The sequence below is a fragment of the Ambystoma mexicanum genome, chromosome 12 (assembly GCF_040938575.1).
Source record: "Ambystoma mexicanum isolate Mex_15411 chromosome 12, UKY_AmexF1_1, whole genome shotgun sequence".
In the NCBI taxonomy this organism is placed as follows: domain Eukaryota; kingdom Metazoa; phylum Chordata; class Amphibia; order Caudata; family Ambystomatidae; genus Ambystoma; species Ambystoma mexicanum.
The window spans coordinates 830,090,981-830,118,288 of NC_090936.1; the positions used below are offsets into that span (position 1 = coordinate 830,090,981).

At 43.0% G+C, this 27,308-nt stretch overlaps 1 protein-coding gene across 2 annotated transcripts in view; it reads right to left on the minus strand.

The window, feature by feature from the left end:
* Window positions 1-27,308, minus strand: part of LRRIQ1 (leucine rich repeats and IQ motif containing 1) — a 2,234,608-nt gene that overhangs the window by 309,640 nt on the left and 1,897,660 nt on the right. For both annotated transcript variants that reach the window (XM_069629324.1, XM_069629323.1), the window contains one exon: window positions 4,982-5,042. In XM_069629324.1, the coding sequence (XP_069485425.1) occupies window positions 4,982-5,042 (61 nt within the window). The remainder of the gene's footprint in view (window positions 1-4,981; window positions 5,043-27,308) is intronic.

Below are 27,308 nucleotides of genomic sequence, written 5' to 3' on the forward strand. Positions count from 1 at the left end.
GATTAATCGGAATTTGCTTCTCCCTTTGCCGTTTGTAAAATTCTTCTACAATCCTCTGCACGGATAACATGAGCACCGGGTCATGAGGATATTCGGATTCTCCCGTGGACGGGTGCCAAGGAGGGCTGTATTGCTTCGGTAAGGGACCGATGGACTCTTCCACCACTTCCGCATCGGAGAATTCTTCCTGAAGAATTATATCCGGAAGTTCTGCCATGTGCCCCAAAGGTGAAAATTGCTGTACCAGAGGTTCAGTTACAGTATTCTTCTCAATGATATTGCTTGTAATGACAGGAGCTTCAAGTGTGAGAGGCAGTAATTCCTCTGTAACTGCCGAGATTTGTGGTGCCTCTGAAGGCGTTATGGATGATGATATCCTCGTCGACGACTGAGATTTTCCCGTCGAGGAGGGCTTCGCCGTCGACTGAGATTTTCCCGTCGACGACAGAGATTGTCCCGTCGACGGAGGCTTCGCTGTCGACTGAGCTTTTCCCGTCGACGACAGAGATTGTCCCGTCGACGGAGGCTTCGCTGTCGACTGAGCTTTTCCCGTCGACGACTGACCTTTTCCCGTCGACGAGGGCTTCGTTGACGAATGTGGAGTGTGTTCCGTGGACGACTGCGTCATGGAGGAATGCTTCGTGGACGAGTGGTGTTTCTTGCTCGTCGACGATTGCTTCGCGGTCGACATGTCCGATGATGATGATCTAACTGTCGACGATGTCTTAAGCGTCGTCGTCGTCGATGCTGGTTTCGTCGACGGTATGGCCGATGACGGGCCTTTACCTTTCCCTTCATTCGTGGGCGGTTTACCCGCCGACTGCCCCCCCCCCGTTTTTTGCAAACTCCTCCTTACCTCTGGAGGCAGATTTTGCTGACTTTTTCTGGCTTGATAGGTCAACTGGAGGCAGAAAGGGTATCAATTCCAGCTTCCTCTTTTTGGATTTGGGAGAGGAACTCCTTTCCACTGAAGAGGCCCTTCTCTTTGAAGTTTGCCTCTCAGATGGAATGCTGGATTGGACAGGAGCTGTTCTGACAGACTCTTCGTCCGAAGATTGATCCCTGGATTCCAGGTATGACAGGAGTCTTCTATGCCTGTCATGAAGGGTCTTAGTGGAAAAGGTTTTACAAATCTCGCATTTTTTAATGTCATGTGGGTACAGACAATAAATGCAATGCTCGTGGGGGTCCTTGTAGTAAACCAATTTCTTCTTGCACCTCGTGCAGTCCCTGAACAGGGAAGGCTTCCTGACAGCCTGAGGTGCCTCCATTTCTGAAGAGAAGTTCAGTCGACGATTTTGAGAGGAAAACAACACGTTTTGCCACCAAGGTTAATTGGAAAGAAAGCCCCTAAGAAGGGGAACAAGATGGAATATATTTTACAAATATATTCCACACAAAAGTAGAAAGAATTTGAGAAAGCTCAGAGAGCTTGAGGATTCCCTGTGTCTGATAAGACTGCGGTGAAAAATCTGAAGATGGCTGCCGGGGGCGGAGCTTAAGCCCTGCCACCTCATTGGCTGGGGCCATAAAGGACCAAAGTGAGGTGGAGGGACTACACAATGAAGTGGCTCATAGGCTATAATGGGCTATGTACATGCACTGCTAGGTGGCAGTGTATATTTATATATATATATATTTAAAACAAATTTTATTATTATTATTATTATTTAATTTATCACCGAGGATTCCCAGTCTGACGACGGGGAATATTCAAGCATCTGAATCTATGAAAGATCCAATGCTGGAGAAGTAAACGTTATTAACATTTGTATAAACAAAGCAAAACCTTTCTACAAGTCATGATAATTATCTTTGTTAGCATACATAAGGTTTCTGATTATACAGTATTGCCATTTGGCGAGCGTGTCACAAAAAAGAATTATGTTTAGAACTGAAAGTGCTAAAATTAGCAGCAGTGGGACCAGTACTAGGACATGTTCTAATAATACTTGTAGAAGCAGTATTAGTGCCAATAATTGTGACCGTAGTGCATGGGTCTCCAATCTTTAGCTTTCTAAATGCTTGGACTATAACCACCATCAGCCCTATACAGCATAGGAATTACCGGCACCAGCTCTTTTTCCCTGACCAGCATGTCTGACCTACCCGTAGATCAGGCCCTTACCGGCAAAGAAATAAATGCCTGAATCACCGGCACCGGTAATACCGGTGCTTCAGGCAATCCCATTGGAACTCCATGGAATGGGAATTTACCGTTGTCTCCACCGCCCTTAATATCCCGGTAATACCGGGATATCGGGCGGCTGAGACGGTAGGACCAGCTGGCCAGTCCCCCACCGGAATTATGGCGGGGTACCAGCAAACTCATAATGAGAGCCATATTATTACTGGTACTCACACTTGTAGTTTTGGTGTTATAATAATAGGAGTACGGGCAAAGGTTTATGTGTAAGAGAGGAACTGGGTATAATATATATCTCTCTCCCACTGCCTTTATTTCTCCCTCTCCTACTCCCCTCTCTTTCTTCCCAAGTATAATTAGCATTTGGGGATAGGATTAGCAAGATTACCAGTTATTAGAGGAAGCTGGATTAATAGAAATGTAAACTTGTTGGTGAACAATAAAAGAAAATGAAACATTTTGCTTTGAATCTCTGCTGCTGTGATGGATCTTCAGACTGCACTTCCTTTTTTCATCTGCTGTCAATTACAGTTTCTGATGTTGAATGCAATTCATCATAATTAAATAAGCCTTAGCAGAATTTTTTTTACATTAAAGTTTAAAAAAAGATATATGGAAATAGATTTGTATTGGAAACCCACGGCAAGGACAACAGAATGCTCGACAAACAGGTAGCAAAGTGGTGATACTTGTTTTATTCTTGTAGGTAGTTAAACCAAGACAGTTTTAAAGGGAGCAGGAGCGCACAATCAATAAGAGGCAGACGACTTGGTAGCATACCATAACAAAAGGTCCTATGAGTGAAGAATAGATATGGTTGGGGTTTTTGGTCACCTCCAGAAAGTTCACCTGCGGTTCTCTGATTCTGGCTGGACTGGCTAAATTAAATGTGTAATATTTGGAGGTGATGGTAATGGTAAGGGTCAGGGTGTGGGCTTATGGTGTACTAAATGTTATGCAGTGATTTTGCTGAATGGATAATAACTAATAACATTTTGATGTAAACATTTTCAACGAAAGAAATATATATTTTTTAAGCTATATATCGGGGTGGGATAAGGGGTTGAAACGGGCAGGGAGGGGATGGGGTGGGATTGTAAACGAAGGAAAACAAGGGTTTGGGGTGGGGGCTCTCAAATATATATATATAATTTTTAAATCAGTCTTTTTTTCATAAAAAATGTTAAGATCAAAATGTTAATGTCACGCCTTGAAACACTTGTGTATAGGTGCGCTATAAATGCCATATCATATCATTCGTTATTATCTATTCGTTAAAATCACATGTAACCGGGTTAAATATAACATAAAATGGGAGCTGTACTTTCAAATTGTGTAGGGATGGAAGAGTGAAGAATAAAGAGTCCCAGGGTCTGATCTAATAAGACTTAGTTTCTTAGTCCAAGTTCCTACTCTAATATTTAAGAACTAAGAGTAAATATCCCTGAAAATGTCCGTTAATACCATTCACAGTCTCAGACAGTTTAAAGGGGCAGATCACACTATATTCTTTCCTGGAGTTGATAGTTGTAGATACAATGGTGCACTAATGAAGCAATACCTTGTCCTTATGCCCCTTGCTCTGGGGTCGCTGGATGTGGGCAGGAACTCCACCCCCCGCAAGTGTGTAGATGGCACTTTTATACTGGGCAAGACATTGTACCTGCACCCTCTAGTCTTGGGGACACCCAAAGATAAGCAGGATTTTCTCTCTCCTTAGGCCTGGATTCTTTTCATGCTGCAGTTGTCTATCCAACAGTCAAGTGTCAATGAAGCTCACTACAATCTCTTCTATCGCCTTCTCAGTCCCTCCAGTAACTGATAGACTACGGCCTCTTCAGGGGAGTGCTCTGTAAGTTTCTTCAATTATTCAGCTGTGGTGGACTCACAGCTCCCACCAGGATCGTGACTATAGCCTCCAGTAGGCAAGTCAAGTTGCTACTTATCAACCGCTTCTTCCCCTTGGCTCTTTGAACCTATCTAACTGTTTTCATGATATTGGGAGTATTTATGCCTTATCCACTTATTGCTGTCTACCCTTATACTTTTGTTACTAACACAGCTATAACTCCCATGCCAATGACCTGCTTATGCCCCCCTTTAAACTGTAGACGAGGACACAGGAGGTACAATAATGGCTGTGCTCATATGTCATTAGACTGGTAGCTTGGTATTGGCTGTTGTCCTGTGGACCCACCTCTAACTCGGGTGGCTCCCCTCTCTTACTTATCATGTTCTCTGATTGGTTGGGGTCTTGTTGCTATCTTGGGATCAGACAAATCAAACTTGGAAGTCTGCCGAGTCCCGCAGTGCAATGTTCTCTGCAGCTGGTATGCCTCTTCGTTTTTGCTCTCACCACACACTGTGCCCATGTGGCTTCTTTGCAAGCCTTTGTTCCCATACAAGCTCCTGGCTGCACTGCGGGATTCCCCGGAGTGTAACATGCATGTTGCAGGATTCCTCTGCTCTAATGGTAACTTTGCTGAGAGACTCCCAAAGGAGTGGCAATGTATTGTTCTGCTTGATGGATCACTGACATCTGCCCAAGCCTGCGCTGGCTTTAGAGAATGTTTCGGGCATCCCATTAAGCACATGTGATGAGCCCTTAAAAATGGAAGGGTCTTTCTGACAGGGTGGTGCAGAGCACCAAAAAAGGAGGGGTTGGATGGTCTCCGGAGGGTCTCCCTAATATCACTACCAAGGGTTGCATCACAGACCCGCATCACAGAAAATGACTCTGTACCACTCCTTTAATATGTAAAATTGGTATTCAATGAAGCATCTCTTGTGGGGTTAACACTCTAATCATTTTAGAAAGCATAATAGAAAACGTACCACAAGCTGCACTCGTCCACCATTAAGTACTTCAGGATCCAGCTCAGGCAGGAAGCGATTGCTGCAAGTAAATTAACACATTACTTCATATAAAATCTAAAACAAGATTATTATTATAAAACAAAATGTTGATCTAAAAATCATTTCATTTCCTGTGGACTGTTAAAATATTAAAATCATTGATGCTGGTAAAATTGTTTGGAAAAGATTGGGTCTGATTATGAGTCTTGTGGTGCTAGAGGAAAGTGGCAGTAATTCCATTATCACAACATTTTTGGCAGTTTTGGAATTACTGGCACTTTTACTGCACTGCCAAAATCAGAGTTTTGAGATTAGGTGCAGGATTTACCTCCACCAAAATGCTGCAGTTGAATCCTGCATGTTACCTCCAAAAAGTAGCACAATTACTGCTCATCATAAGTCTTCCAAAATGGAGATTGACACAACCATACCACCACACGTAATCCTGTGGTAATGTCACAGGGTTGAGCAGCGATAACAGTAAAAAGGTTTTGGAGTAGATCAGTGGATTTAATCCCAAACTCATACTGAGGCCCATAGTTACTTAGCTGTAACATTCAAGCTCAGGCAGGGACAGGAGTGGGCCAGACAATCATGTGACCAGCCTTTGTTCAATCCAAAGGTTAAGGGGTTCAATCTCCCTGGGTTGACCTTGCTCTGCCCTCACTAACATCAGAAGCCCTGGGACCACACCGGTTGGCAATGTTCACGTCGCTCAGATCCAGAGCTTGAGAAGACCTTGAGGCACCTCCATCTTTGGTGCCTGTACCTGCCCTGATGATTCCAAAGTTAAGGGGTCCCAGGTTTGGTCCAGACAAACCAGCCTTTTTTTGCCCATTCTCATGGCACCGCATAGCCCGACGTCCCACCAAAGGGCTCTCTGATGAGGACTGATCCTGTTTGGCTCTGGTTGGGACTAGTATGGGCTTGGCCGTGCTCACTCTTAATCTTCTACTTCTCCACCGACATCAGTTCACTACCATTTAGGCACATTTCTACAAGTGCTTAAAATGGTTAGTGAACCTTGATCTGTATGCAAAATGTTTTCTGCCTCTCTCTGTGTTTTGATAACCGGTGCAAGCTAACCGCTTCCCTTTTCCAGAATGCTTTTTCGTGAAACCACACAGTATGCCGATTGTGGCTTGGGGTACCATACAGGGCTCTGACACTGGAAAATGAAAGGTAAATGTAAGACTATCCTTTTCAGGTCTTAAATCCTGATTGAAATATACAAAAGTAAATGATTGACTCATTCAGAATGGTATTTTATTTTACTTCTCAGCCGTACGATGATATGAAACTATAATTTAATGCATAAAAGTGCATATTATCATATACGAGCAAACATATGGGTGAGCAACTTCATTTAATATGAGCATGTAATCACTTACACCAATTATGCCAACACATAGAGTCTAACGTCAAACTTGTTCACATTATAGTGCGTAATCAACAATAATGCCTGATATATCTATATATGGATCCATGAGAAAAACATGGATTCTTGACAGGCTTCAACTATCAGGATTCACACTGGTAAGCCAATTACCATAACTATTAATATTTTGAAGTATTACTTTGGAAGCTCCCAAAGTTGACTGCTCATATTTCGTACTTACAAGCTACAATATCCGACAATATCTTGCCAGCCCTTGGGAAAGGAAGAATGGACCATAGTAATAATTTTTGGTGCGTCCAAATAGTTAACCACTATCAAATTAATACAATGAAGAATCAGTACAGTAATTAAGAATATCGTGATGGGCACAAAATGGACTTTAATCAGCCACACTAGCGATGAACACAGAATCCAGATTTCACATTAGGGCGGACTGCACAACACACTACTAAAGCATGTGTGTAAACATTCACATGTTCACTATTAAACGCACTAAACCTGGGTAGGAGACACTAAGTGTATGGTGAAGGCGGGCGCATGGTTTATGGGCACTGTATTCCTGGATGCCACATGTTGGTTCATTACTAATCTACTTGCCCGTGATAATAACATTGAACTGACATGCCTTAGATGATTATCAAATTTTATATAATTATTTTTCTTCTCTTTTTTCATACATTTTATATCCTCCATTTTTTCTTTTTTTGTGTGTAAATTCTGTGCATTGAATAAATTGTGACTGTTTGACTGAACGTTTAATTGCAATAATTGTTCTTTTGATTTAATGGAAATGACATTTCATACATCGGATTTATGCTCTTTGTCTCCAATGATGCCTATCTGTTTTTTTCTAATATCTAATTTTGTGGTGAACTTAATCACCAATTGTGTATTGGCTGACGTAATTGAACAATGATCAAAATAATGATTTAGGATGTATCACCAACTGCTTATGTATATGTGTAATTACCAATGCAGAGGCTTGAAAAAGATGGCATAAGTTCGAAACACGTGCTGGCTAAGTTAGGGCACAGTATGGTTTTGTTAGTATAGAAAAATTGCATTCCTATTGATTGTTTGCTTATATCAAAATTGCTGGGACCAGCACACTGAGTTTGGTGTTTCCATAATTACATGCTTTACTTAAGTAGAATTGGATTGGTGCTGGTGAAAGTCTGTACTTATAGAAAATACATTTCAGCCTATTAAGCAACTTGGAGCGATAAGGTTCATAGTTGTTATTGGTATATTTAGTATTCAAGGCCGCACTCCTAACTCCTGGTACTAAGACTGACCAGAATCAGGCAATCATATGTAAAAAAAGAAGACGCAGAGATCGATGGAGTTGCGCCAAGTTTGTTTTTATTTTAGAGATAGGAACTTTGAAAGAGTTGATCTTAGAGACCTTCTATTGTTATTCATAGAAGATATACTGTCCTTTGCTCAGTTGGAGTTGTGAACAGTCCTCTTAAAGTTTGTTGAACTTAACCTTCTATTTGCTTTCATAGAAGATGTCATTTCCTTCTGTCCAATGAAGTTTGTTTCAGAGTTTGCATCAGGATGAAGTAAAAAAGTCCTTGGTCCTTCTATTTGCTTTCATAGAAGATATGTTTTTCTTTTTGTCAAATGAAGTTTGTTTTGGAGTCCCCTTCTAATAAGATTAGTTCTAAGTTTGGAGTCCCCTTCTAATAAGATTAGTTCTAAGTCCTCAAGTAAGAATAGTTCAAAGTCCTCAACACGTGTTTCCCTGCTGTATTTTGCAGCGGTTATTCAAGAGGAATAACAAAGTTTGTTGTTGAATTCTATGAATAAAACAAAACAAAAATATACTGCTATTGTTACTTATGTTCTGGTTGATAGAAATTAGTTGGCAGTCTTTACTCATGGACAATAGTTGTAAAAAAGGAATTTAAGTTAAACTTACAGGCTCTGAACGGCATTTTTCGGCTGTGTGATGTTTCAGGCTTTTAAATTCACAGTCCCAACGTAATGGTTACAGTACGTGATGTTTGGTTGTAAACCTACGACAAAGTAAGTGTTTTGTTTTATAATCTATTGCTATTTAAAGCATTTGGTCTGGTCAGCAGTTTTGGTTAAGAACGAACTAGATTCTTGTAATGACAGGAAAATGGCTTACCAGCACTTGTTTAGCTTCTTTTATAATTTCGGCGTCTTGGTGCATTTTCTTGCTCTGCTCGGCATGATAACTCGAGTAATAATCAAAAATGGCCGCCATGTATATAATTGCATGCTAACGCGGTCACTTGATAATTAGTGTTGACGTCATCACGTGGCAGCCATATTGGATTCGGAAAACTGCAACGTGTGCATCTTTGTCTGGGTTTTGTTTTTAATTATTGTTTGCACATGTCAATAAAAAAATGCTTCCAAAAAATAAAGTTTCATGCCGCGTAATTTGATATGATGAGTATACTTACACAAGGTAAAAAATATAGAAATATTTAGGATTGTCAAGGTTGAATATGTGATCGTCCATGGATGAAGGATGCCAACTAATTATGCAATTATTGTGGTACAGTGGGAGGCAGAATATTGGAAGAACAGGTAGAGCGTACGCATTCAAAATAGTTAACCTTTAAGTTACTAAATGTTTAGCTTGCTTGCTTTTGTGGCAAAGAAAAATCTTGTTACAGTTACATATATCCTTAAAAATCAGTATTATGTAACATTGTTAGTGACTCTTAATTAAGCTACAAGTAATTTGTCAGCTTTGTGTCCATGTTGAGGCCAGTATGGCAGCAGTCTAGAAGACAAATCCATTTTGCCTCTAATTTCTTAACATTTTGGCAATGTTGCCGCCTCGTGCTGGTGGCGAACGTTTGTCGATGTCAAAAATTTTATATTTTCCTTTGATACTCCTTGGTGATTTTGCTGGGCATGGAACCCTAATGGAAATTTGATATCTTCCTGTTTTAGATTTCGTATATGTTCTTGGATGCAAAGTTTCAGTGGTCTTGTAGTGCTTCCTAAGTATAGTTTTTGACAAATGCATTGGATAGCGTACACAATATTTCTTGAATTGCAGTTGATAAAGTTCAAAATTGGTCTAGTGTTCCCATTTGTTAGCAAAAACAATTAATTTTTTTCCATTGATCGAATGGTGACAAATTGAGCATTTTACACATTGGTAGTTTCCCTTTAGTTTTGGAAGGTTCCAAAGTTGAGAAAGGCCTGTTTCCTTGTTGTCTCTTCGAAAATGGGAATGACTAAGTTCGTCATTGAGATTTTTTGCTTTACGAAAAGTTACATTTACTGAATTGTCTAGATGGGGGATGAGGTCATCATCTGATAGGAGAATATGCCAAGTTTTGGTTATAATCTTTTTCACAGTATTGATGTTAGAACTATAATCTGTAATAAATCGTATTTTAAAAGGATCTTGTGTTGTATTGTGGATAGATGTATTTGTAAGTAGTTCAGTTCTAGGTCTCAGTTGTGTTTTATGATACGTTCTGGTCAGATGATGTTTGGAGTATCCTCTTCTTTTAAATTTTTCAATTGAAATTTTAGCATGTTTGTCAAATTCTTCCAGTTCAGTGCAATTTCTTTTGATCCGCAATAGTTCTCCGAAAGGAATGTTCTGGATGGCATGTACCGGATGATTGCTTGTAGCATGCAACATCGTATTTACTGCAGTGGGTTTGACATGTAAAGTGGTGTGGATGGTATTGTTTTTGCTATATATTTGCAGATCCAAAAAGTTGATAGACGAGGTGCTCTCAGTAATTGTAAATTTGAGGTTGTAGTCATTTTGGTTGAGATAGATGAAGTATTCTTCCAGTTGTTTTTTATTGCCTCTCCATATGATAAGTATATCACTGATGTACCTCCCCCAATATATAATCCTGTTTTCAGTTGTGAAAGCTTTATGTCTCCATGCATATTCAAGTTCTAAATGTCCTACATATAGATTGGCATAGTCCGGGGCATATGTGGCCCCCCATTGCTGTGCCTTGATTTTGTCTGTAGATTTGTTTGTCAAAGGTAAAGATGTTGTTTTGAAGCGTAAAATGCAGCATTTCCAATAACACATCATTGTGTTGTAGAAAGGATACAGACCTGTTTTGAGAAAGTATTGAGAGGTCTCCAGACCTTTATGATGTAAAATGCTGGTATGATGTGACATCTAGTGTCACTAATCTAAATTCATCTTCCCAAGTGACTGTTTCAAGTTGTTTGATGACATGAGTAGTGTCTTTGATATAGGATGCCAGACCAGTGACGAGTGGTTGCAGGTGGGTGTCAAAGAATTGTGATATTGATTCCGTAAATGAGCCCATACTGTGGATAATCGCTCTACAGGAGGGAAACTTGTCAAAAGGTTTGTGAATTTTTGGTATAAAGTAAAAAGTAAGAATTGGATATGGATTGTAAAGCTAGTTGTGTTCATCTTCTGATAGGAGTCCTTTTTCCAACCAGTAATCTGTCATTGATTTTCATTCTTTGACTAATGTTTTGAGTGGGTTAGCAGATAGTTTTTCATAACATCCTGATTGTTGGAGATGAGCATTGGCTAATTCTAGGTAATTTGTGGTTTTCATCAAGACAATGTTTCCTCCCTTGTCAGCTTTCTTTATGGTGATGTCATTGTTGTTTCTCAAGATTGCTAATTCAGATTTTTCATTTTTCGTCAGGTTCCGACTCATTTTGACTCGGGTTGTAGATAGATAGTTTTGTCGTTGTCATGATCACTGTGAGGGGGCACACGTTGTGCCACAAGCAGGCTCCCACCAGAACCCTGAGGGCATTAAAACCACTGCAAAAGGGCTCCTGGAGCCAGTCCTGGCGCCTTTGGCACCAGGCTCATATGTAGGAAGCAGGGGCTGTTCAAACTAGGTCCCATTTATGTACACGGGCCTTTAAATCCACCATGGAAGCACCCACGCAGTCTAGTTCCAAGAACCAAGCATTGCGGTCTAGTGTTTTGGGTGTGGCAGGCCTGGAACTACTTTCCCTGGTACTACTTTACCTGGGCTATATAAACCACACCCTCACTGCAGAACATGCTTCGTGTTATTCTGCAACCCGCAGCGTGACGCTCACCGTGTCCAGCTCCTGGTCTTCGGCATCTTCCTGTAATCCTGCAAGAATAAGAACAAGATTATTCTGTTTTACCTGAGAAAACACCATCCAGCACTCGGCATCTCAACTGGGCTGCAATCTGTGGAAACCGAGAGAACAAGAAACATCTCTCACCTAGCTTAAGGACTTCCGGCGAACCGGCACCACAGCTGCTGTTCAAAAATTGCGAACTGCAATAACGAGAAAGGGAAAAACAATATTAGAACGCGCACTTCCAAAACATCGAATTCCATCAGTCTTACCTGAATTCCATTGGGCTACACCACGCTTCCATCCGGAGCACCACAGCAACATCTGCAAAGGAAAAGAGATATATTCAGGTTCGCTTTCAATACTAAACAACCGCACAGCGATGTACTTACCTTAACGGATTCCGGGGCCAGTTTTTCATCGCACTCTCTTCCACTCGCAGCACCACAGCGGCCTGTGAGGAGAAGAGGAAGAAAACACAGGTTAGCTTTAAAAGACAATAAAGGTGCTGCGCTTTGCACTTTCTCTTACCTAGAAAACGTGCCTCTCCATCCGGCACACCAGCATCAAGACCTTCACACCTGAAAAGAAGGAGATAAAGACATTAACGAATTCCCACCATAAACAGAACAAAGACTTACAATTAACAAACCTACCTGCCTACCAGCAGATTCGGGGTCAGAGCAGGCCTTGGCCCAAGGAAGGCATACTACACCAGTGAAGCAACTCGGGCAGCTTGCCAACAAATGTCAAGCGCCCCTGCACAAGAAACGTAGGACGGATAGCTCACCCTACAAATAACTAAGGTGAGAAAAGAACACAGTGGGAAGGGAATCGGTCAGAGGGAGGTGGGATATTCACCCATTAGAGACAGTTATCACAAATCCTCCCTTCTGTAATTGCAGATTCATTAGCACTGGCAACTACGCATCCAGGGTTCCAGATCTCAGAGCCTTCCAGACGCCCCCGGGGATATCAAGTGAGCGTAATAGTCATAGATCTTGTGTTGTGAGTTTTCGGAAAACATCAATGGCGTTATCCGATGGAAAATGGGGGATGAATTTAGACATTGGTCTTAGTTTGGTGTCTTCTGTCAAACCAGTCATTAGGCCTCATTACGAGAATGGAGGTAGCCATGGAGCTATTAGCTCCATGGCTCCCTCCGTTCCGGGCTCCATTACTGGGTTCCTGCAATGGGGACTTACCGGGTTACTCCGAGATAGGAGGACCCAAGTCCTCCATGCAGGAACCCATCCCCATTCCCATTGGAGCCCCTATAGGGCTCAATAGGAAAGGGGCGGGAGGTAATAACGGGCAGAGTACAACTTGCCCGTTATTGCCTCCCTCTTCCCCTCGCGGGACCTAGAAAGCACGCCTGGTTTTACCAGGCGTGCGATCCGGGTCCCGCGATGGGAAGCTCGTAATTGGCGCTCCCGGATCGAAGGGGGCCGGTTCCGTATCGGCCCCCTTCAATCCGGGAGTGCCAGGGTTATAATGAGGCCCATTATGTCCATTTTGTCTGAGATTGAAAGCACTGAATGTTCTTCATTAGTTTCAGTGATATTCATTAGAGTGGCAGTATGTTCGAGGTGTTGGACTGTTAGGTCCGAGGAAAAGGTTGTTCAATGCTCTTTTTCAAATATGGGTGGGTAGCAAAATATTTTTTAAGTTTAAGTCTTCTGCAGAACTTAAATAGGTCCGTATTGATGCTAAAATAGTCAAAAGTAGAAGACGGGCTAAAGGAGAGCCCTTTGTTAAGGGCTGAAGTCAAATCCAAAAACAGCGTTATATCTGATAAATTTACTATTAGGTTTTCTTGTTGTTGATTGCATTTTTGGATCTTGTTTTGATGCCTTCTGTACTTGTTGCAAGCTTTGACATGGCTTGGTTTGCCCCTCCTGCCCCTCCTTGTGCTGCTGATGTATTGCCTGCGGGTAATGATTTGTTTTGGGAATTCATGGTATTTTTGTACTGTTTGTATTCGTCTAAAAAAGAACAACCTTCATTAGTTGCTGTACTTGGTGTTGTTTGTGGTGGCTCTGTATCCTGATCTGTGTCGCTCAATGATTCAATGTCAGATGACAGTGGAGTCGTGATGGCAGGAATAGGTCCGGTGGCAAAGTTTTTGATTTCGGTTTGAAGATTCTTGTGGTAGCTGCTCTTTGAAAGGTATAAACCGTTTTAAATTTGTAATCCATTTAGTCTCGGTAAAATTTCCTTTGTTTTTTGAGTTTTATTTCTTTGGTAAAACAGAGGAGATAGTGGTCAAGTATTTGATAGTTTTTTAAAGTTGCCTCCGGAAGATTCAAAATTTCTATTTGTAATTTAGGATTGTCGATATCTTGTGTAAGTATGTCATGTTCTTTTTTGGCATTATTGATAGTCTAAACATCATTTCTTTTGAAGTATTTGTTATTAGCTCTTCCCATTCTTTGAAGGCCGAGATATCAACTTCTTCGAAAGATGGGAAGATGCATATCCATAGCCCCCTGGGGATCCTTCCCACTTCGAGGTACTTTTCCATCGTCTTTATCTCCCAGCAGCGTGCACATTCTTTTTTTGTATGAATTCAAGATGCTCAAATCATTTTTTCAATGATTTGGTATCTGTTGGTAAATTTGGATTGTTTCCATGTTGTTGAATGGAAAAACGTTGTTCTGCCTCCTCTTATCTAGATTGATAATTGATAGACATTTCTTCAAAATTGTAGTTGCTGTAAGATATGAATGGTTAGTATATAGAAATCTGCCCTAGTCGCTGTTTTTGAATATGGAAAAAAAAATTCAGCCTATTAAGCAACTTGGAGCGATAATTTCAATCCACCAGAACATAAGTATGAATAGCAGTATTTTTGTTTTGTTTTATTCATAGAATTCAACAACAAACTTTGTTATTCCTCCTGAATAACCGCTGCAAAATCCAGCGGGGAAACACGTGTTGAAGAATTTGAACCAATCTTACTTGATGACTTAGAACTAATCTTATTTGAAGGGGACTCCAAAACAAACTTCATTTGACAAAAAGCAAAACATATCTTCTATGAAAGCAAATAGAAGGACCACATAATTTTTACTTCATCCTGATGCAAACTCTAAAACAAACTTCATTGGACAGGAGGAAATCACATCTTCTATGAAAGCAAATAGAAGGTTAAAGTTCAACAAACTTTAAGAGGACTGTTCACAACTCCAACTGAGCAAAGAACAGTATATCCGGTACTTATAGAGCAGTCTCGGCAGGCCTTTGAGATGCACTGCTGTGCTGGCAACGCCAGACATGCTGGAGAAGAGTCCTGGGCCGCACTGGTGAGCGTGCAGCGTATTGCAATGGTACATTGAGACAGACAGGAGGAATCGCAGACTGGTGGATGATCAACAAAGAAAATGTCATCCCTATTCTTGATCTGGATAAGAAGGGGATGAAGAAGCCATGGAGCAGCGGCGCTCATGACTTTGATGGCCACTTCGCCCCGAGTACTGTTAGGTGCAGGATCGAGGAGGGGGTGATCACCTACTAAATCAGCAGTAACTCAAGTTTGTAGGTGGATCATGGCAGGGTGTACTCTTTGGCACACTCAGTGCGAGTTTGGGGCAAATTGGTGCTGGTGATGGTCCGTATTTACAGAACAGTCTCTGTAGGCCCTTGAGACACACTGCTGCGCTAACGACGTCGGATGTGCTTAAGAGGTGTCCCGAGCTGCGGCGGTGAGAGTGCAGTGTATTTCTATGGGACTGCTCCAGGCCTTCGGGACTGTGGCCGGCAGACCCCCCTCCCAAGCCCACCGCCAGCCTGGAGGAACTGTTGGGCAGGCTTTCCCTGGGGCTGCATTAGCTGTTTTACCCTGGGAGTCCAATGCCAGCTTTTAGTCTAGGCTGTGACCTGATGGCTGTCTCTTGAGGGCGAGCAGACACACAGTTTGCATAGCCTATTTCTGACTATTTCGCTGTGCCTTGATTTGTCCCCTGAGTGCTGGGCTATATTCTTGAGGAGCCCAGTGATTATGGCGTGGGCAGTGGATTCCATCCTACTTCTTAAATGACATCCCTTTGTAAGCACCTTCTCCTACCCATGATAAGTCCCTGTGATGTCGCTGTATGCCCCACAGCGCCCGTAAGTCACTGTGTTCCCCTGCCCTCCTGTTCCAGAGATATCGCTATATTTCCCCTGTAGTATACCCAGAGCCGGCCATAGGGGGGGGGCGAGCCGAGCAACCGCCCGGGGTGCCACGCCCCCCAGGGCGCCTTTTGCCCCTGCCACGCCAGCTCGGGGGAGTCTTTCAAGGGATCCCCCGAGCTGGCGTTGTGGGACAAGGCGCAGCAGGCTGCCTTTTACTGTAAAAGGTGCCCGCGGCGGTGGGTGCATTTAAATGAGCCCCTCCGCCGTGGACACTTTTCACAAGAAAAGGCGCCATTAGCCCCCCACCACACCAGCTCCGGGGAGTCTTTCAAGCGCTCCCCCGAGCTGGCGTGGTGGCAGAAGGTGTGGCAGGCGCCTCAATGTCATTGAATGAACCCGCGATGGCAGGCTCATTCAATGACAATGGGGTGCTAACGGCACCTATTTAACCTCCTCGCTCGTTAAAAAAAGAAAAATCATTTAAAAAAAAAAGACTGCACACATTCAACTGATATCTCCACCACCACAACTAATGCTAGGATGCAGCTACCATCAAGCAATTACACCAGCTGCACACATAACTGGTGCACCCACGCAACCTACGACACTAACTCTCTCTACTCGCTCTACTGACCTGGACTGCGGTCCCCGAGGGCGTTTAACCTACCAGCGCTTTGAGGTCATGCCAATGATATATAGAGCGTTATATAAATGACAAATAACAATATAACTTAAACCACACACTCACAGACATCACTGGAACATTGCTATCCTTAATTCCTCTCTGCTAATAAACAGGCAGTTAACATTCACAATCTATTGGTAGACTTCTTGCTCGGATAACTACATAACACCGGTCAACATACCGCTCTTTGACGGGAGAAGGACTCAGGTATGAAATACACAAAACAAGCCTGTAGAAGCGGTTGCCTTGATTAATCCTGCATCCAGCCAGACCACTTTCAAGAATACCATTACTGTTTGTCTGCTGTCGCCATTGATCGCCCTTCATGGATGCAGTGCTCTTCCCTGATGAAACAACATCTGATTCCATTCTTGTTCCCAATGAAAACATCTGGCTAGCCTGTTTAACCAACAAGCAATAATTCATCTTCTGGAATGCACAGGACACACATAACGTGCAGGTTATTCTGTCAGATGCCAAGCACATAGGTGGGCATATTTTGGACACTATTCTGTTATTGCCATACCTGAACTTCTTTTATGTCATGGTTACCAGTGGCCAGTATTATGACCACTCTCTCCTCCAATTTAAGCTTGTTAGAGCCAAGAGAACAGGTTTAACATCACATATGAAACTAGGCAGCATAGAAATTAGACCTATGAACCGAGTGACTCCTGCTTCTTTCTGTGCAACTCTCTCCTAGCCTCCTGTGACATTAGGCTCCCCAAACTTAAAAATTATTTGGACTTATTTGATCCTGTTACATTTTTCCGGTCATAAAAAAAAAAAAAAATCAAACCTTCCTTCACGATCAACCTTTGTTTTGATCCTGAAGTTGCAGCACTACAAAAAGCTAATAGAGCACTTGAACACCACTGGTGAAAAACGAAAGACTCCGAGGGCAAAAAGGATTGCCTACGCTACCAGAAGGGTTTGTGAATAAATAAGGGAATTCGTCTCTTCTTCCCAAAGGGGCAGCCTCCCCTTGAGCCTAGGGTGGTGAGCCATGCTGCAACACCATCCCTAGGGGTTGAGGCAAGTGGGACCTCACTGGGAGAGACTCCCCTTCTGGGGACAAGGACTCCAATTATGAACTCCCTGGAACAAAAAACATGACATATATGGGACTACTAAAGCTATCAAATAATGTTAAGTACCAGGAATATGCCGAAGAAGAAGCAAACAGATGCTATTATATAGAAGAAAGAGAAACTGTATCTTTAAATGAAATTAACCAATTCACAGTAACGAGTGGATTAACAGACAAGCATTAGTCAGGTAGAGAGAGAGAAGACTGACGAGAGGCAAGAGAGGAACATCTGCGAAGCAGGGAAGGTCCCCAGAGAATGTGAACCTGGGAGGAGATGGAACCGCAGCAGTATAGGGATCCCACGAAATCCAAAGTTGCTGGGACGCAACACAGGGAAAACTGAGAGACCAGCGTAGCCAAGAACCTGAGCGAAGCTGAGCCAAATAGGGCTTCAGAGTTGGTGGTAGCATGACCCAGAGAGTTGTGGTGGGCAGCCTGCCCTCGTAACAGTGCAGATACCACCGTAGGGAAGCCAAAGCAAGCAGCGTGTCTACCCTTTGAAATACACAGAAAATGAGAGGAAGAGTGAAGACCGCATAAAGAACGCTGAGGAGAATGGCTCTGCAAGTGTGGTGGAGGAATGGAACAGAGGCAAGGCCTATGAGAACCCCAGTGACGTTCCCTAATAATAAGGAAGGTAACAGGGGACATGGGAGGCACAGGAAGCGAGCCGATGATCATTAAATGAATCAGACAATTCATCTCAGTAAGAATGAGAGAAACGTAAAAGTGAACTTGAGAAATCTGAGCTGTGATAAATTGAGCAAGAGAATAACAACATTCGCTGGAAGCGATGTGAATCGAAGTGGAATATATTTGCCAAATCTGAACTGTGATAATGTGAGAAAGAGAATAATAACATTCCTTAGAAAGGAGGTGAATGAAAGTGAGACATCAATCAAGAATGATCTCAATGAAAGCGAGAAGTGATTAGAACCACCATTAATGAATCAGAAAACTTGCAATTAGGGCAAGCAAATAATAGAGATAACCAAAAGAGTGGAAAATAAAGCAGGTATGTCTCTACCATGGTAAGAGGAGAAATCAAATCCTGCGTAAGGAGCAGAAGACTGGGGGATAAGAAATAAATTGCATGAGGAACTTAAGGCCAATGTAGACTTCATGATGAATCAATCTGAGTTAAGGAGAGGCACTCCTAAAGTGGAAAGTAAAAATACAAACCTGAGGAAAGAGTTACACAAACTGATTTCTTTGCAAATAAGATACTATTAGTTTGTTTTGGACAGTGGACTTATTCCTTTTGGACATTCAGAGACGACTGACGAGCACCTTCGTTATTTATTTAGGTGGGGAATCCCCATAGCCGTAGGGATAGTTAGGCTTTCATATAAATATTTAATAAACCTTTCTATACAATGTCCTCAAAGAGTCTGCATCCTCCTTCTGACCTTCCACAGGTTACAAAATCATCCAGAAGAACAAGGCCTTCCTTCATAACCTGATTACATTTCAGCTCCCATTCATCAGAATAGCTGTTACAGATTTATAAAGAATGTAGATGTACTATAGAATGTGGCGTTAAGCCCCCATTCCAAGGGCTGGAACTAGGGGGTAACAGCTTGGCAGCCCAAGTTAACAGCCTTAAAAAGAAGCAGGCCATTTAGGAGGGCTCCGGGCCGTTACCCCATTCCAGGCCCTGGAACAGGGGATTAACAGCATTAGCACACCTGGTTTCGGAAGTGGGAACCTGGGGTGCTAAAAAAGAAGTATTTTCAGTCATTGAACGGGACACCTTGTGCGTCCCGGTCAATGACTGAAAATACTGTGCTAAAATGGCTGCCATGGAAACAGAAGGCGGAGCTCCATACTGAGCCCCGGCTTCCCTTTCCATAGCAGCCAGAGAAGCTGAAAGCTGCGGGTGTGGCATGCGCCATCGCAACAAACATGTAAGTGGGTTTGGGAAGGGATGGGCAAGGGAAAATAAGTAAGGGCATGGAGGGTCGGGGAAGATGGCAGCTAGGGGAACCAGCCGTCAGGCAGCTTGAAACGTGGGCTGAGATTGTAGGCTTCAGCCCGCATTTCTAGTCATCTGATTGGCTGGTTCACCCGCGCTGGGTGCTAATGTCAATTCACCTTAGGAGAACTCTAAAGCTTTTACTGATCCTCTCTACATTTTTTTCAAGGAAAAGAAAATCAATACCATCAATCAGACAATCTCTTATTTATGTAGATCTTCAGCTCTACTTGCCCTAGACACTTTGATGAATGTTCACTTCTCCACCTTCTCTTCAATCTCTCAATCAGAGCTTGGATCACTTGTAAAGAACATGAAAGCCTGCTCTGAGACAGTTCAACCTTGCCCATTAAAGCAGTAATCTAACCCTCACGCCAGCCCTAATCTTCCTTATGAACTCCCTGGTATCTTCCCACACCTGCTGAAGAAGACCCGTATATTGCCTCTACTTAACAAATCCCATGCTTACAATCCTTTGTTGCCTGGAAACATATTTTGGTATATTTGGTTCAGCTCTTTGACAGAACTCTTCTTTTTTGTACGACTAGGATATTTATGTCAGGTCAAACCCATTATTCTCAAAGTCTATTATCCAAAGGTGCAGAGTCTCTCAAGGCTTCATCTTGTCTCTGCAGCATTGTAATGCTTACCCGAGAATATTGGTGGCCTTCTTTTCTAACCTGTGGAAGAAAATCAACTCCAAACTGCAATTTCTGGTAGTAACAGGTCATAGAGTCAGTTTATTATCTATTGCAATGCAAGAAAATAAAACTTTTAAATCCCTTTCACGTTGACATATTAACAAAGAACCTTTCATTAACTCATGACTGTGCCCTTGCTTAGAGACCTCGTTTCACAATGTATAATGCGTTTCACTGCTTCCCAGTGCCAACTTTTTCCTTGCCAGGTTTCCTTTATTGGAAAAAGTTGAACATAATCTGCACTCCACTAGTAAGAAATATATATGAATTGACATTTAAAAACAGTTCTAAACCACTTTGGGGCAGGGGAGAACAAACAACCCTGACTAAATGTTTCTGAAGAAACTAAAGAAGACGGGTCCCATCCTAATGAGACCTATTGTGCCCTGAACACCATATCACTGGAATAACTAGTTTAAATTAATTTCTTAAAAACCTTAGGTTCACTTCTAAGATTCAGGATCCAACTGAGAAGGAAAAAATTAGCAAATGGTTAAAAAAAAATCATTTCAGTAGAAATTGTAAAAATTCAACCAGCTGGATGTGGTAAATTCCAGTATTTAATCAGAAAGAGCTTTACAGGTTTCGGGAAATCGTTCCCTTCGTCAGGTGCAGTGTTTACAGTTTATTTAACTAAGAGAAAGAAAAAATAATAATGTATTTCAAATGAAATTATTAGATCCAAATGAATACATTTATATTACATATCCAATAGGAATTTTCTATTGTGGTAAACATATCTTAATCATCCAGATACACAACTATGTTGAAGTACAAAAAACTTGTGATGAGATGTAAGTTCACATGAAAAATTAAAAAAGATATACCTCATATGGACCATGTAAAAAAATCCACGGTCATATGCTTAAAAATAATAGAACAGTAGAATAACAAAGGGATCAATAAACCTAATGAACGGAAAAAGAAATAGCATTACAAAAAATAATGGTGGAAGAAGTAGTATTAAAAAAAAGTACCTTCAATGTGTTCCTCTAGAACATTCTCAAAGAGGCATATGCCCAATATGGTATACAAACAGATCTACAAAAATATAAGGTAAGAAATAGCGAGTGGAGCGAGTGTTCAGAGCAGAAGGAGCAGTCACTGCATGTGCCTGAAGCAAGTATGTCTAAGCTGTCAATTACGAAGAAGGTGCTTTAATCATAAATACTCCAACGCCATGCAGAGTGTGGCGCGAGTGTGGAGCGAATGTTCCGTGGCTCAGAGGAATCGAGGTGGGAGCTCATCGCTTGAACGACATTATCAAGAGCTGTAATACTGGGTAGGAGCCCCCCTTTGTATATTCTTCTTTGTGCTCCATTCTGTTTTGCCGCAAAGACATCATTGTACAGATTAATTGGGGCGGTGTGGGGAGCATGCGCAGGCTGATAACATCTGGACATAGCTTCAGCCCGATTTCGCGGCAAGGTCTGTAACAGTGATGCTTCCCCTTATCAATGTCCTCGGGACCCTCCTTCTATGAAACTACTGAGTGGCAACTGTGGGGATTTGCTTTGATCCAAAGGATCAGCAAGGAAACTACAGCCGTGAGGCTATGAAACGGAAAACAAAACATTATCTGCTCAGAAGCTTGGAACCAATGCCATTGGAAGAAGAAATGTCAACGGCTTTGGCATCGAACGGGGGCTCAGGGAGCACCTCAGATCAGGCCAAGATCACTGCCTTCTTCCCCCAACAGGAGAAATTGTTCAGTCAGGCCCTGGCTGCTAATAACAGCATTATGTATATGACAAGGCAAGGAGGAGAAGGTACGAGTGGAAACAATCACAAAATATCTGGGTCAGTCCTGATGCAAGTGGAACAGCAGACAACCTTTGGCCTGACCGAAGTTTGCAAGAGCCTGGAAAAGGAAATCAGGGCAGCAGAAGGTGCTTATGAATGCCTTAGTGCAACCCACGCCTTTTTAGGATCTTGGAAGAGGATGCCATTATAATTTCTGATACGAGGCAGAGTCTAGGGAGGCAGATGAGCAGAGTCTGTCTGTGACCCATCGATCTGTGCTGCCGTTCCAGGGGGACGACTCAAGTTGCTGGGACATTTTGGAGTCTGGAATGAGCTGGATGGCTGTCTTGAACATAGTCCTACAGTCTTTGATTAGATTGTATGACATACAGGCATTGGAAGTAAAAATTAATATGGGCGCACTCAAGGACTTCTGGCTCTGGGTGTGAAAGTTCAAACTGAAACTAATGGAGGGTCACAGGCCGGGAGCGTCTACCAAGAGATACGGGACACACAAAAAGGTTGAACATCGACTAGAATCAAAGTGGGGGCACTGTAGCTAGTGAATCCAATGAGGACTCAAGGAATGGCGGGATGAGGGGTGTGTAAAAAAGGGCATCGGATAAAAAAACCCAACAAACAAATAAAAAAATATAAAGAATGGGTTCAAAGTTCAAATCGAGGGTCACGCAAGTACCTTAGGACTATTGGGCCTTTGCTTAGGCAAAGTTCCAGTGTATACAAGAATGGTAATATAAATTCACTACCAAAGGACCCAGGGCTGGCCAATATTCAGAAAAAAGTGGTGGGGGTGGCCGTTCCTTCTGAAACAAAAACAGGGATTACAAGTCACTGTGATGACAATGGACCGACATGGAGGGGAGCAGTCAAAAAGAACGGGCCTGAAGGAGCATTCATTTCCTTTGCGGAAGCCTCAGTAATATCAGAGGAGTCAAGGGAGGTTACTAGCGGAAGGCTAGCACAGAGGTATGTTCTGAAAGAGCATGCTTTGGAACAGGCATCAGGGGGAGGTCCACAGAATATTTACCAAAGGGGTCTCGGAAGAGAGGGGCAGACAGGAATGATGCGGAAGAGCTGCACAGAGAACAGGGCAGGAGAGTGGGGGATTCAGGGTGGTGTCCAGCAGAATGGCCAGATCTTGACCGGAATTTGCCCTATTACCTTTGAATCTGTTTTTGATGAGGACAAGGACATGCCGCTAAATAGGCATCAAGTATTGTTGTTGCTATCTGCTATTCCTGCCTTAAAATCTATTTCTTCCAGGTGCATCAAATTTGTGCACTTAAGTGACCGTACACAATTGGGGAAATGTGATGTCCACTTTTATTCAAAGGTTATTGGAAATATGGTAAGCGAGTGCCAAGAAGAGATACTGTTGCACGGGTCTGAGAGTTATCATGCCAAAGTGAGATGTAACAATGGTAAAGAGACTAAATATGATAATCTCACTGTAAAATGTGTTTTTGAAAGTGAACAATACAGGCAGGTTGGGCAAGACTCTGACTCCTTGAGATGGGGCTGGATCACCAGTACCCTCACAGTGGAGCTATGATTCCGGCTGGGATTCCAATAAGAGGGAGCCAAGGTTATTGAACTGGAATTCCTGAGGGCAGACGTCTTTTGTGAATGCTGACATTGAAGAAAGGTTCTTGGGTGTTGGCATCATCTTTATCCAGGAAACATGGTTAAGAACCACCCCCATTTTCGATGGTTACACGATTCTTTGTAAAATGAAAAGAAATGCCTTAAGGGGCGTCCTATTGGGGGCTACTAATCACCACCAAAACCAAGAAACTCTGTGGTGTTCAGGAGTATAAAATATGTGAGGAGGGATTGTTGATAGCAAATATAACCAATATGGTGGAAGGTCAGAGTACCCATGTTCTCCTATTCAATATCTACTTTAACCCCCTCACAGGTGCCATGGATAGATGAATAAATGAGGTTGATAATGTTCTGCTCGATTGGCACAATGAAAACCCAGGGAGTCTGATCATAGTAGGAGGAGACTTTAACTGTAAATGTGATGTGATGCTAGTAGAGTGGGAGGACGGGGACCTGCATATGCTCAGGGGAGATATGGTGCACATATACAAAGAGTCCAGTAATGGGAGTAAGTGGTCTCAATTTTTGTCCAGATTGGGTTGTAACCAAACCAATAGAATAGGTAATGCTAACCTAGAAACAAAGCCAATCTGGGCGAATGTGGTTTCATCCTCCACGATGGACTACATTTTTGTCAAATTTGTGGACTTGGTGAAGGATAAGACCCTAGATATAGTGAAAAATAATCTCAGTGATCATGCTATGCTGGTGCTGTCTTTGGTATGGGAAGACTCTGCGATGTACACAGAGTCTTTGAAGGGAAGATATCTGTTCATAGCGAGCTCAAAGAACAGGCTGGCTATGTTTAGTCAGAACACCTTAAACTTAATATGAATACAGCTGCTTGGTGGAATAGCCTCTCACTCCTAGAGAAGAGGAGCAATACATCCCCAGAAGGATTCCCGACAATGGCCTCGAGACTGGGGAGGAGGTTGGGGAAGGAGCAGCATATCCAAGGAAGGGCACACCTGATATGATAAGATATGATATGATATGGCATTTATAACGCGCCTATACACAGGTATTTCAAGGCGCGACGAGGCAAGGGAGGGAGAAGAAAGGGAAGACAGACAATGATCTTACTAGGCCAGGTGTCATTCAGATCGCGCAAGTGCATGGGAAGGGGGAAAGGGAAAAGTGTGAGGGGGAAGGAAGAGGGGAAAGTGCAGTACATGGGATTGTAGAATAAATAAGATAAATAAAACCACCAGCTGGTGGCAAGTGCAAGGTAAGTGCAGACATAAGTGCTGGTAGGGGGACTGTAGGGATACAGAAACAGTCCCCAGGTGCAGGGGTTGCCAGGGAGGCAGTGCAGGTGTGCAACTGGCGGGGTCTGGACCCGAGATCAGAATGGGTGACCAGGTAACCAGTGCAGTTTCAGCCAGGAATTCAGCAGAGGAGAGGGGGAGAGAAAGCAGAAGCAAAGAGGAAGGTTTTGAGGTGCTTCCGGAAGCGACAGACCCTGAGGGAGTTGGAGGCGGATGAGCGAAGAGCTAGAGAAGGAAAATATTTAGGAAGAGATTTGAAGGTATTGCGGCCCAAGAATGCCTTGTGGACAATGCAGAGGGTTTTGAAATTAATCCTCGCAGCCACTGGGAGCCAGTGCAGAGATTTCAGTCCTAGAGAGATACGATCCCTGGGCTTGAGGCCAAGGACAAGTCTTGCAGTCCTGTTCTGGATAAGTTGCAGTGGCCGGAGAGTAGCGGCAGGCAGATTTAGATAGAGGCTGTTACAATAGTCCAGCCTGGAGAGAACCAGGGCTCTGGAGACAGTGAGCTTCTGGGGAAGGAGAGGAAAGGAAGAATACTTCTGAGGAGGTGCAACTGGTAGTGTGACTTCTTAGAGACGTCAGAGATGTGAGGAGAGAAGGAGAGTGTGGAGTTGAAGATGTGGGGTCGAAGATGACCCTGAGGTTTTTAGCCTTGCAGGTGGGAGCAGAAAGAGGGCCAAGGGAGGCCGGCCAGAGAGCTGCAGGGAAGGATGGAGTGGGTGCGCCGATGAGTAGAATCTCAGTTTTACTGATATTAAGGCAGAGGTCATTGGCAAATAAGAGTGAGTATTGGGTCAAGGAGGTTGTCCTTAAAAGACGCTTGTTGAGAAAACAGATCAGGGAGACCATCAAGTGCCAGTTCAAACAAGAGAAAAAGTCTCTGACTCAGAAGTACAGAACCTGGTGCAGGCAGCGTAGACTTGGGAACTATACAGAGACCAATCAAGAGCTTTTAAGGAACATTGTGAAGAAAGGCACAAGGTCCATTTGGTGGACACTAAACAATAGAAGTGCATAACAAATCCCAGACCAATCGTTCAGCGTATCTGAAGAGGCTGGGGTGAATTTCATCCAGAAAAAGTTTAGCGGGGCAAGTGATCTTAGCTCAAGGGAGGTAGCTACCCCAGAAATACCCCAGACATGGGTGTGCCACTTTGAAAAAGAAGATATCGAAGCAGTGATTAGTAAACTAAACAATTTGAGGGCCAGTGGCACGGATGGGGTGACGAATATGATCTTGAAAAACAATCCTCCTCTCTGGGTAGACATTTTGTGCCACCTGTTCAAACAGATAGTTCAAACTGGCAAATGTCCTCTTTCTTGGTTCAGATACATTCTAGTTCTTATTCATAAAACGAGAGCTAGGGTTCATGATTTGAGCTACCGTCCAATCTCCCTTTTGGATACTTCTTCAAAGGTATTCGCTACCATGTTATTGCAAGAAGTAAGAAGTTGGGTCGAGGCTGAACGTCGGTTTCACCCCTTCAGACGGGTTTTCACAGGGGAATTGGCACTGTACAGTGTGGCCTTGTGTTAAACGCATGTGCTTCTGAGGTGGGTGGGGGCGATCTAGAACTTTGTATGTGGGGGCCTTAGATCTATCGGCAGCTTTTGATAATGTGGACCCCTCGGCGGGATGGGGGATGGACCTGGGTCTAATGAACATGATCCAGATGCTATATACAGGAAACTCCATGAAGGTTAAAGGCATGGTCTAGTAAAAAAATTGTATTTAAAAAATAGATAGGCAACATAAAAAAAAATACTAGCATTCTCTTTTTTAAAACTTCCTATGTAAAATTTTGAGCTATTCAAGCTCAAAATTCGCAAAAGCAAGCACATGGGCGCATCCATTTTGTGAAATGGATGCCCTCCTGTGCTGGCTTTTGCGGCACTAATGAAGGAAAAGCCAGCCAGCTGTAGTAAGCAAAAGCTACCGCTGGGTGGCTTTCCCTTCATTAGTGCTGTACGCGGAGGACGGGGACCGGAGAACAGAGCAGGAAAGCTGCAGCCGAATCTCGGTAAGTGCTATTTATTTTTTTTAAAAAATAAGCACTAGCTGCGTTTTTTTTTCTAAGTTTTCCGGGCTGGAGGAGCCCGGAAAACTTAGAAATAAAACCGCAGCTTTAAAAACGTATTTATATTTGCGGTCACTTTTGAAGCGACCGCAAACATAAATACAACGTTATTGTGTTGGAAAACGCTGCAGTTTTTCTTTCCAAGTTTCTCAGGCTCCTCCGGCTCGGAGGAGCCTGAGAAACTCGGAAAGAAAAACTGCAGCGTTTTCCAACACAAACGCGTTGTGTTTCTGCCTGCTGTGGCTATCACTTTGGGTCTCCGGTGCTCCCGAGCACCAGAGACCCAAAGTGAAAGCCACAGCAGGCAGAAACACAACGCGGTTGTGTTTACATGCCGCGTAGTGTTTCTGCCTACAGCTGATTTCCCATTTGGGGCTCTCGGAGAGCCCCAAATGGGAAATGCTAAATGCTACGTTGTTTCTGCCTAAATCTGCTTTCCCATTTGGGGCTCTCTAGCTCCCCGTGGGGAGCCCGAGAGCCCCAAATGGGAAAGCAGATTCAGGCAGAAACAACGCGGTTGTGTTCCGCAATGCTGCGTTGTTTCTGCCTG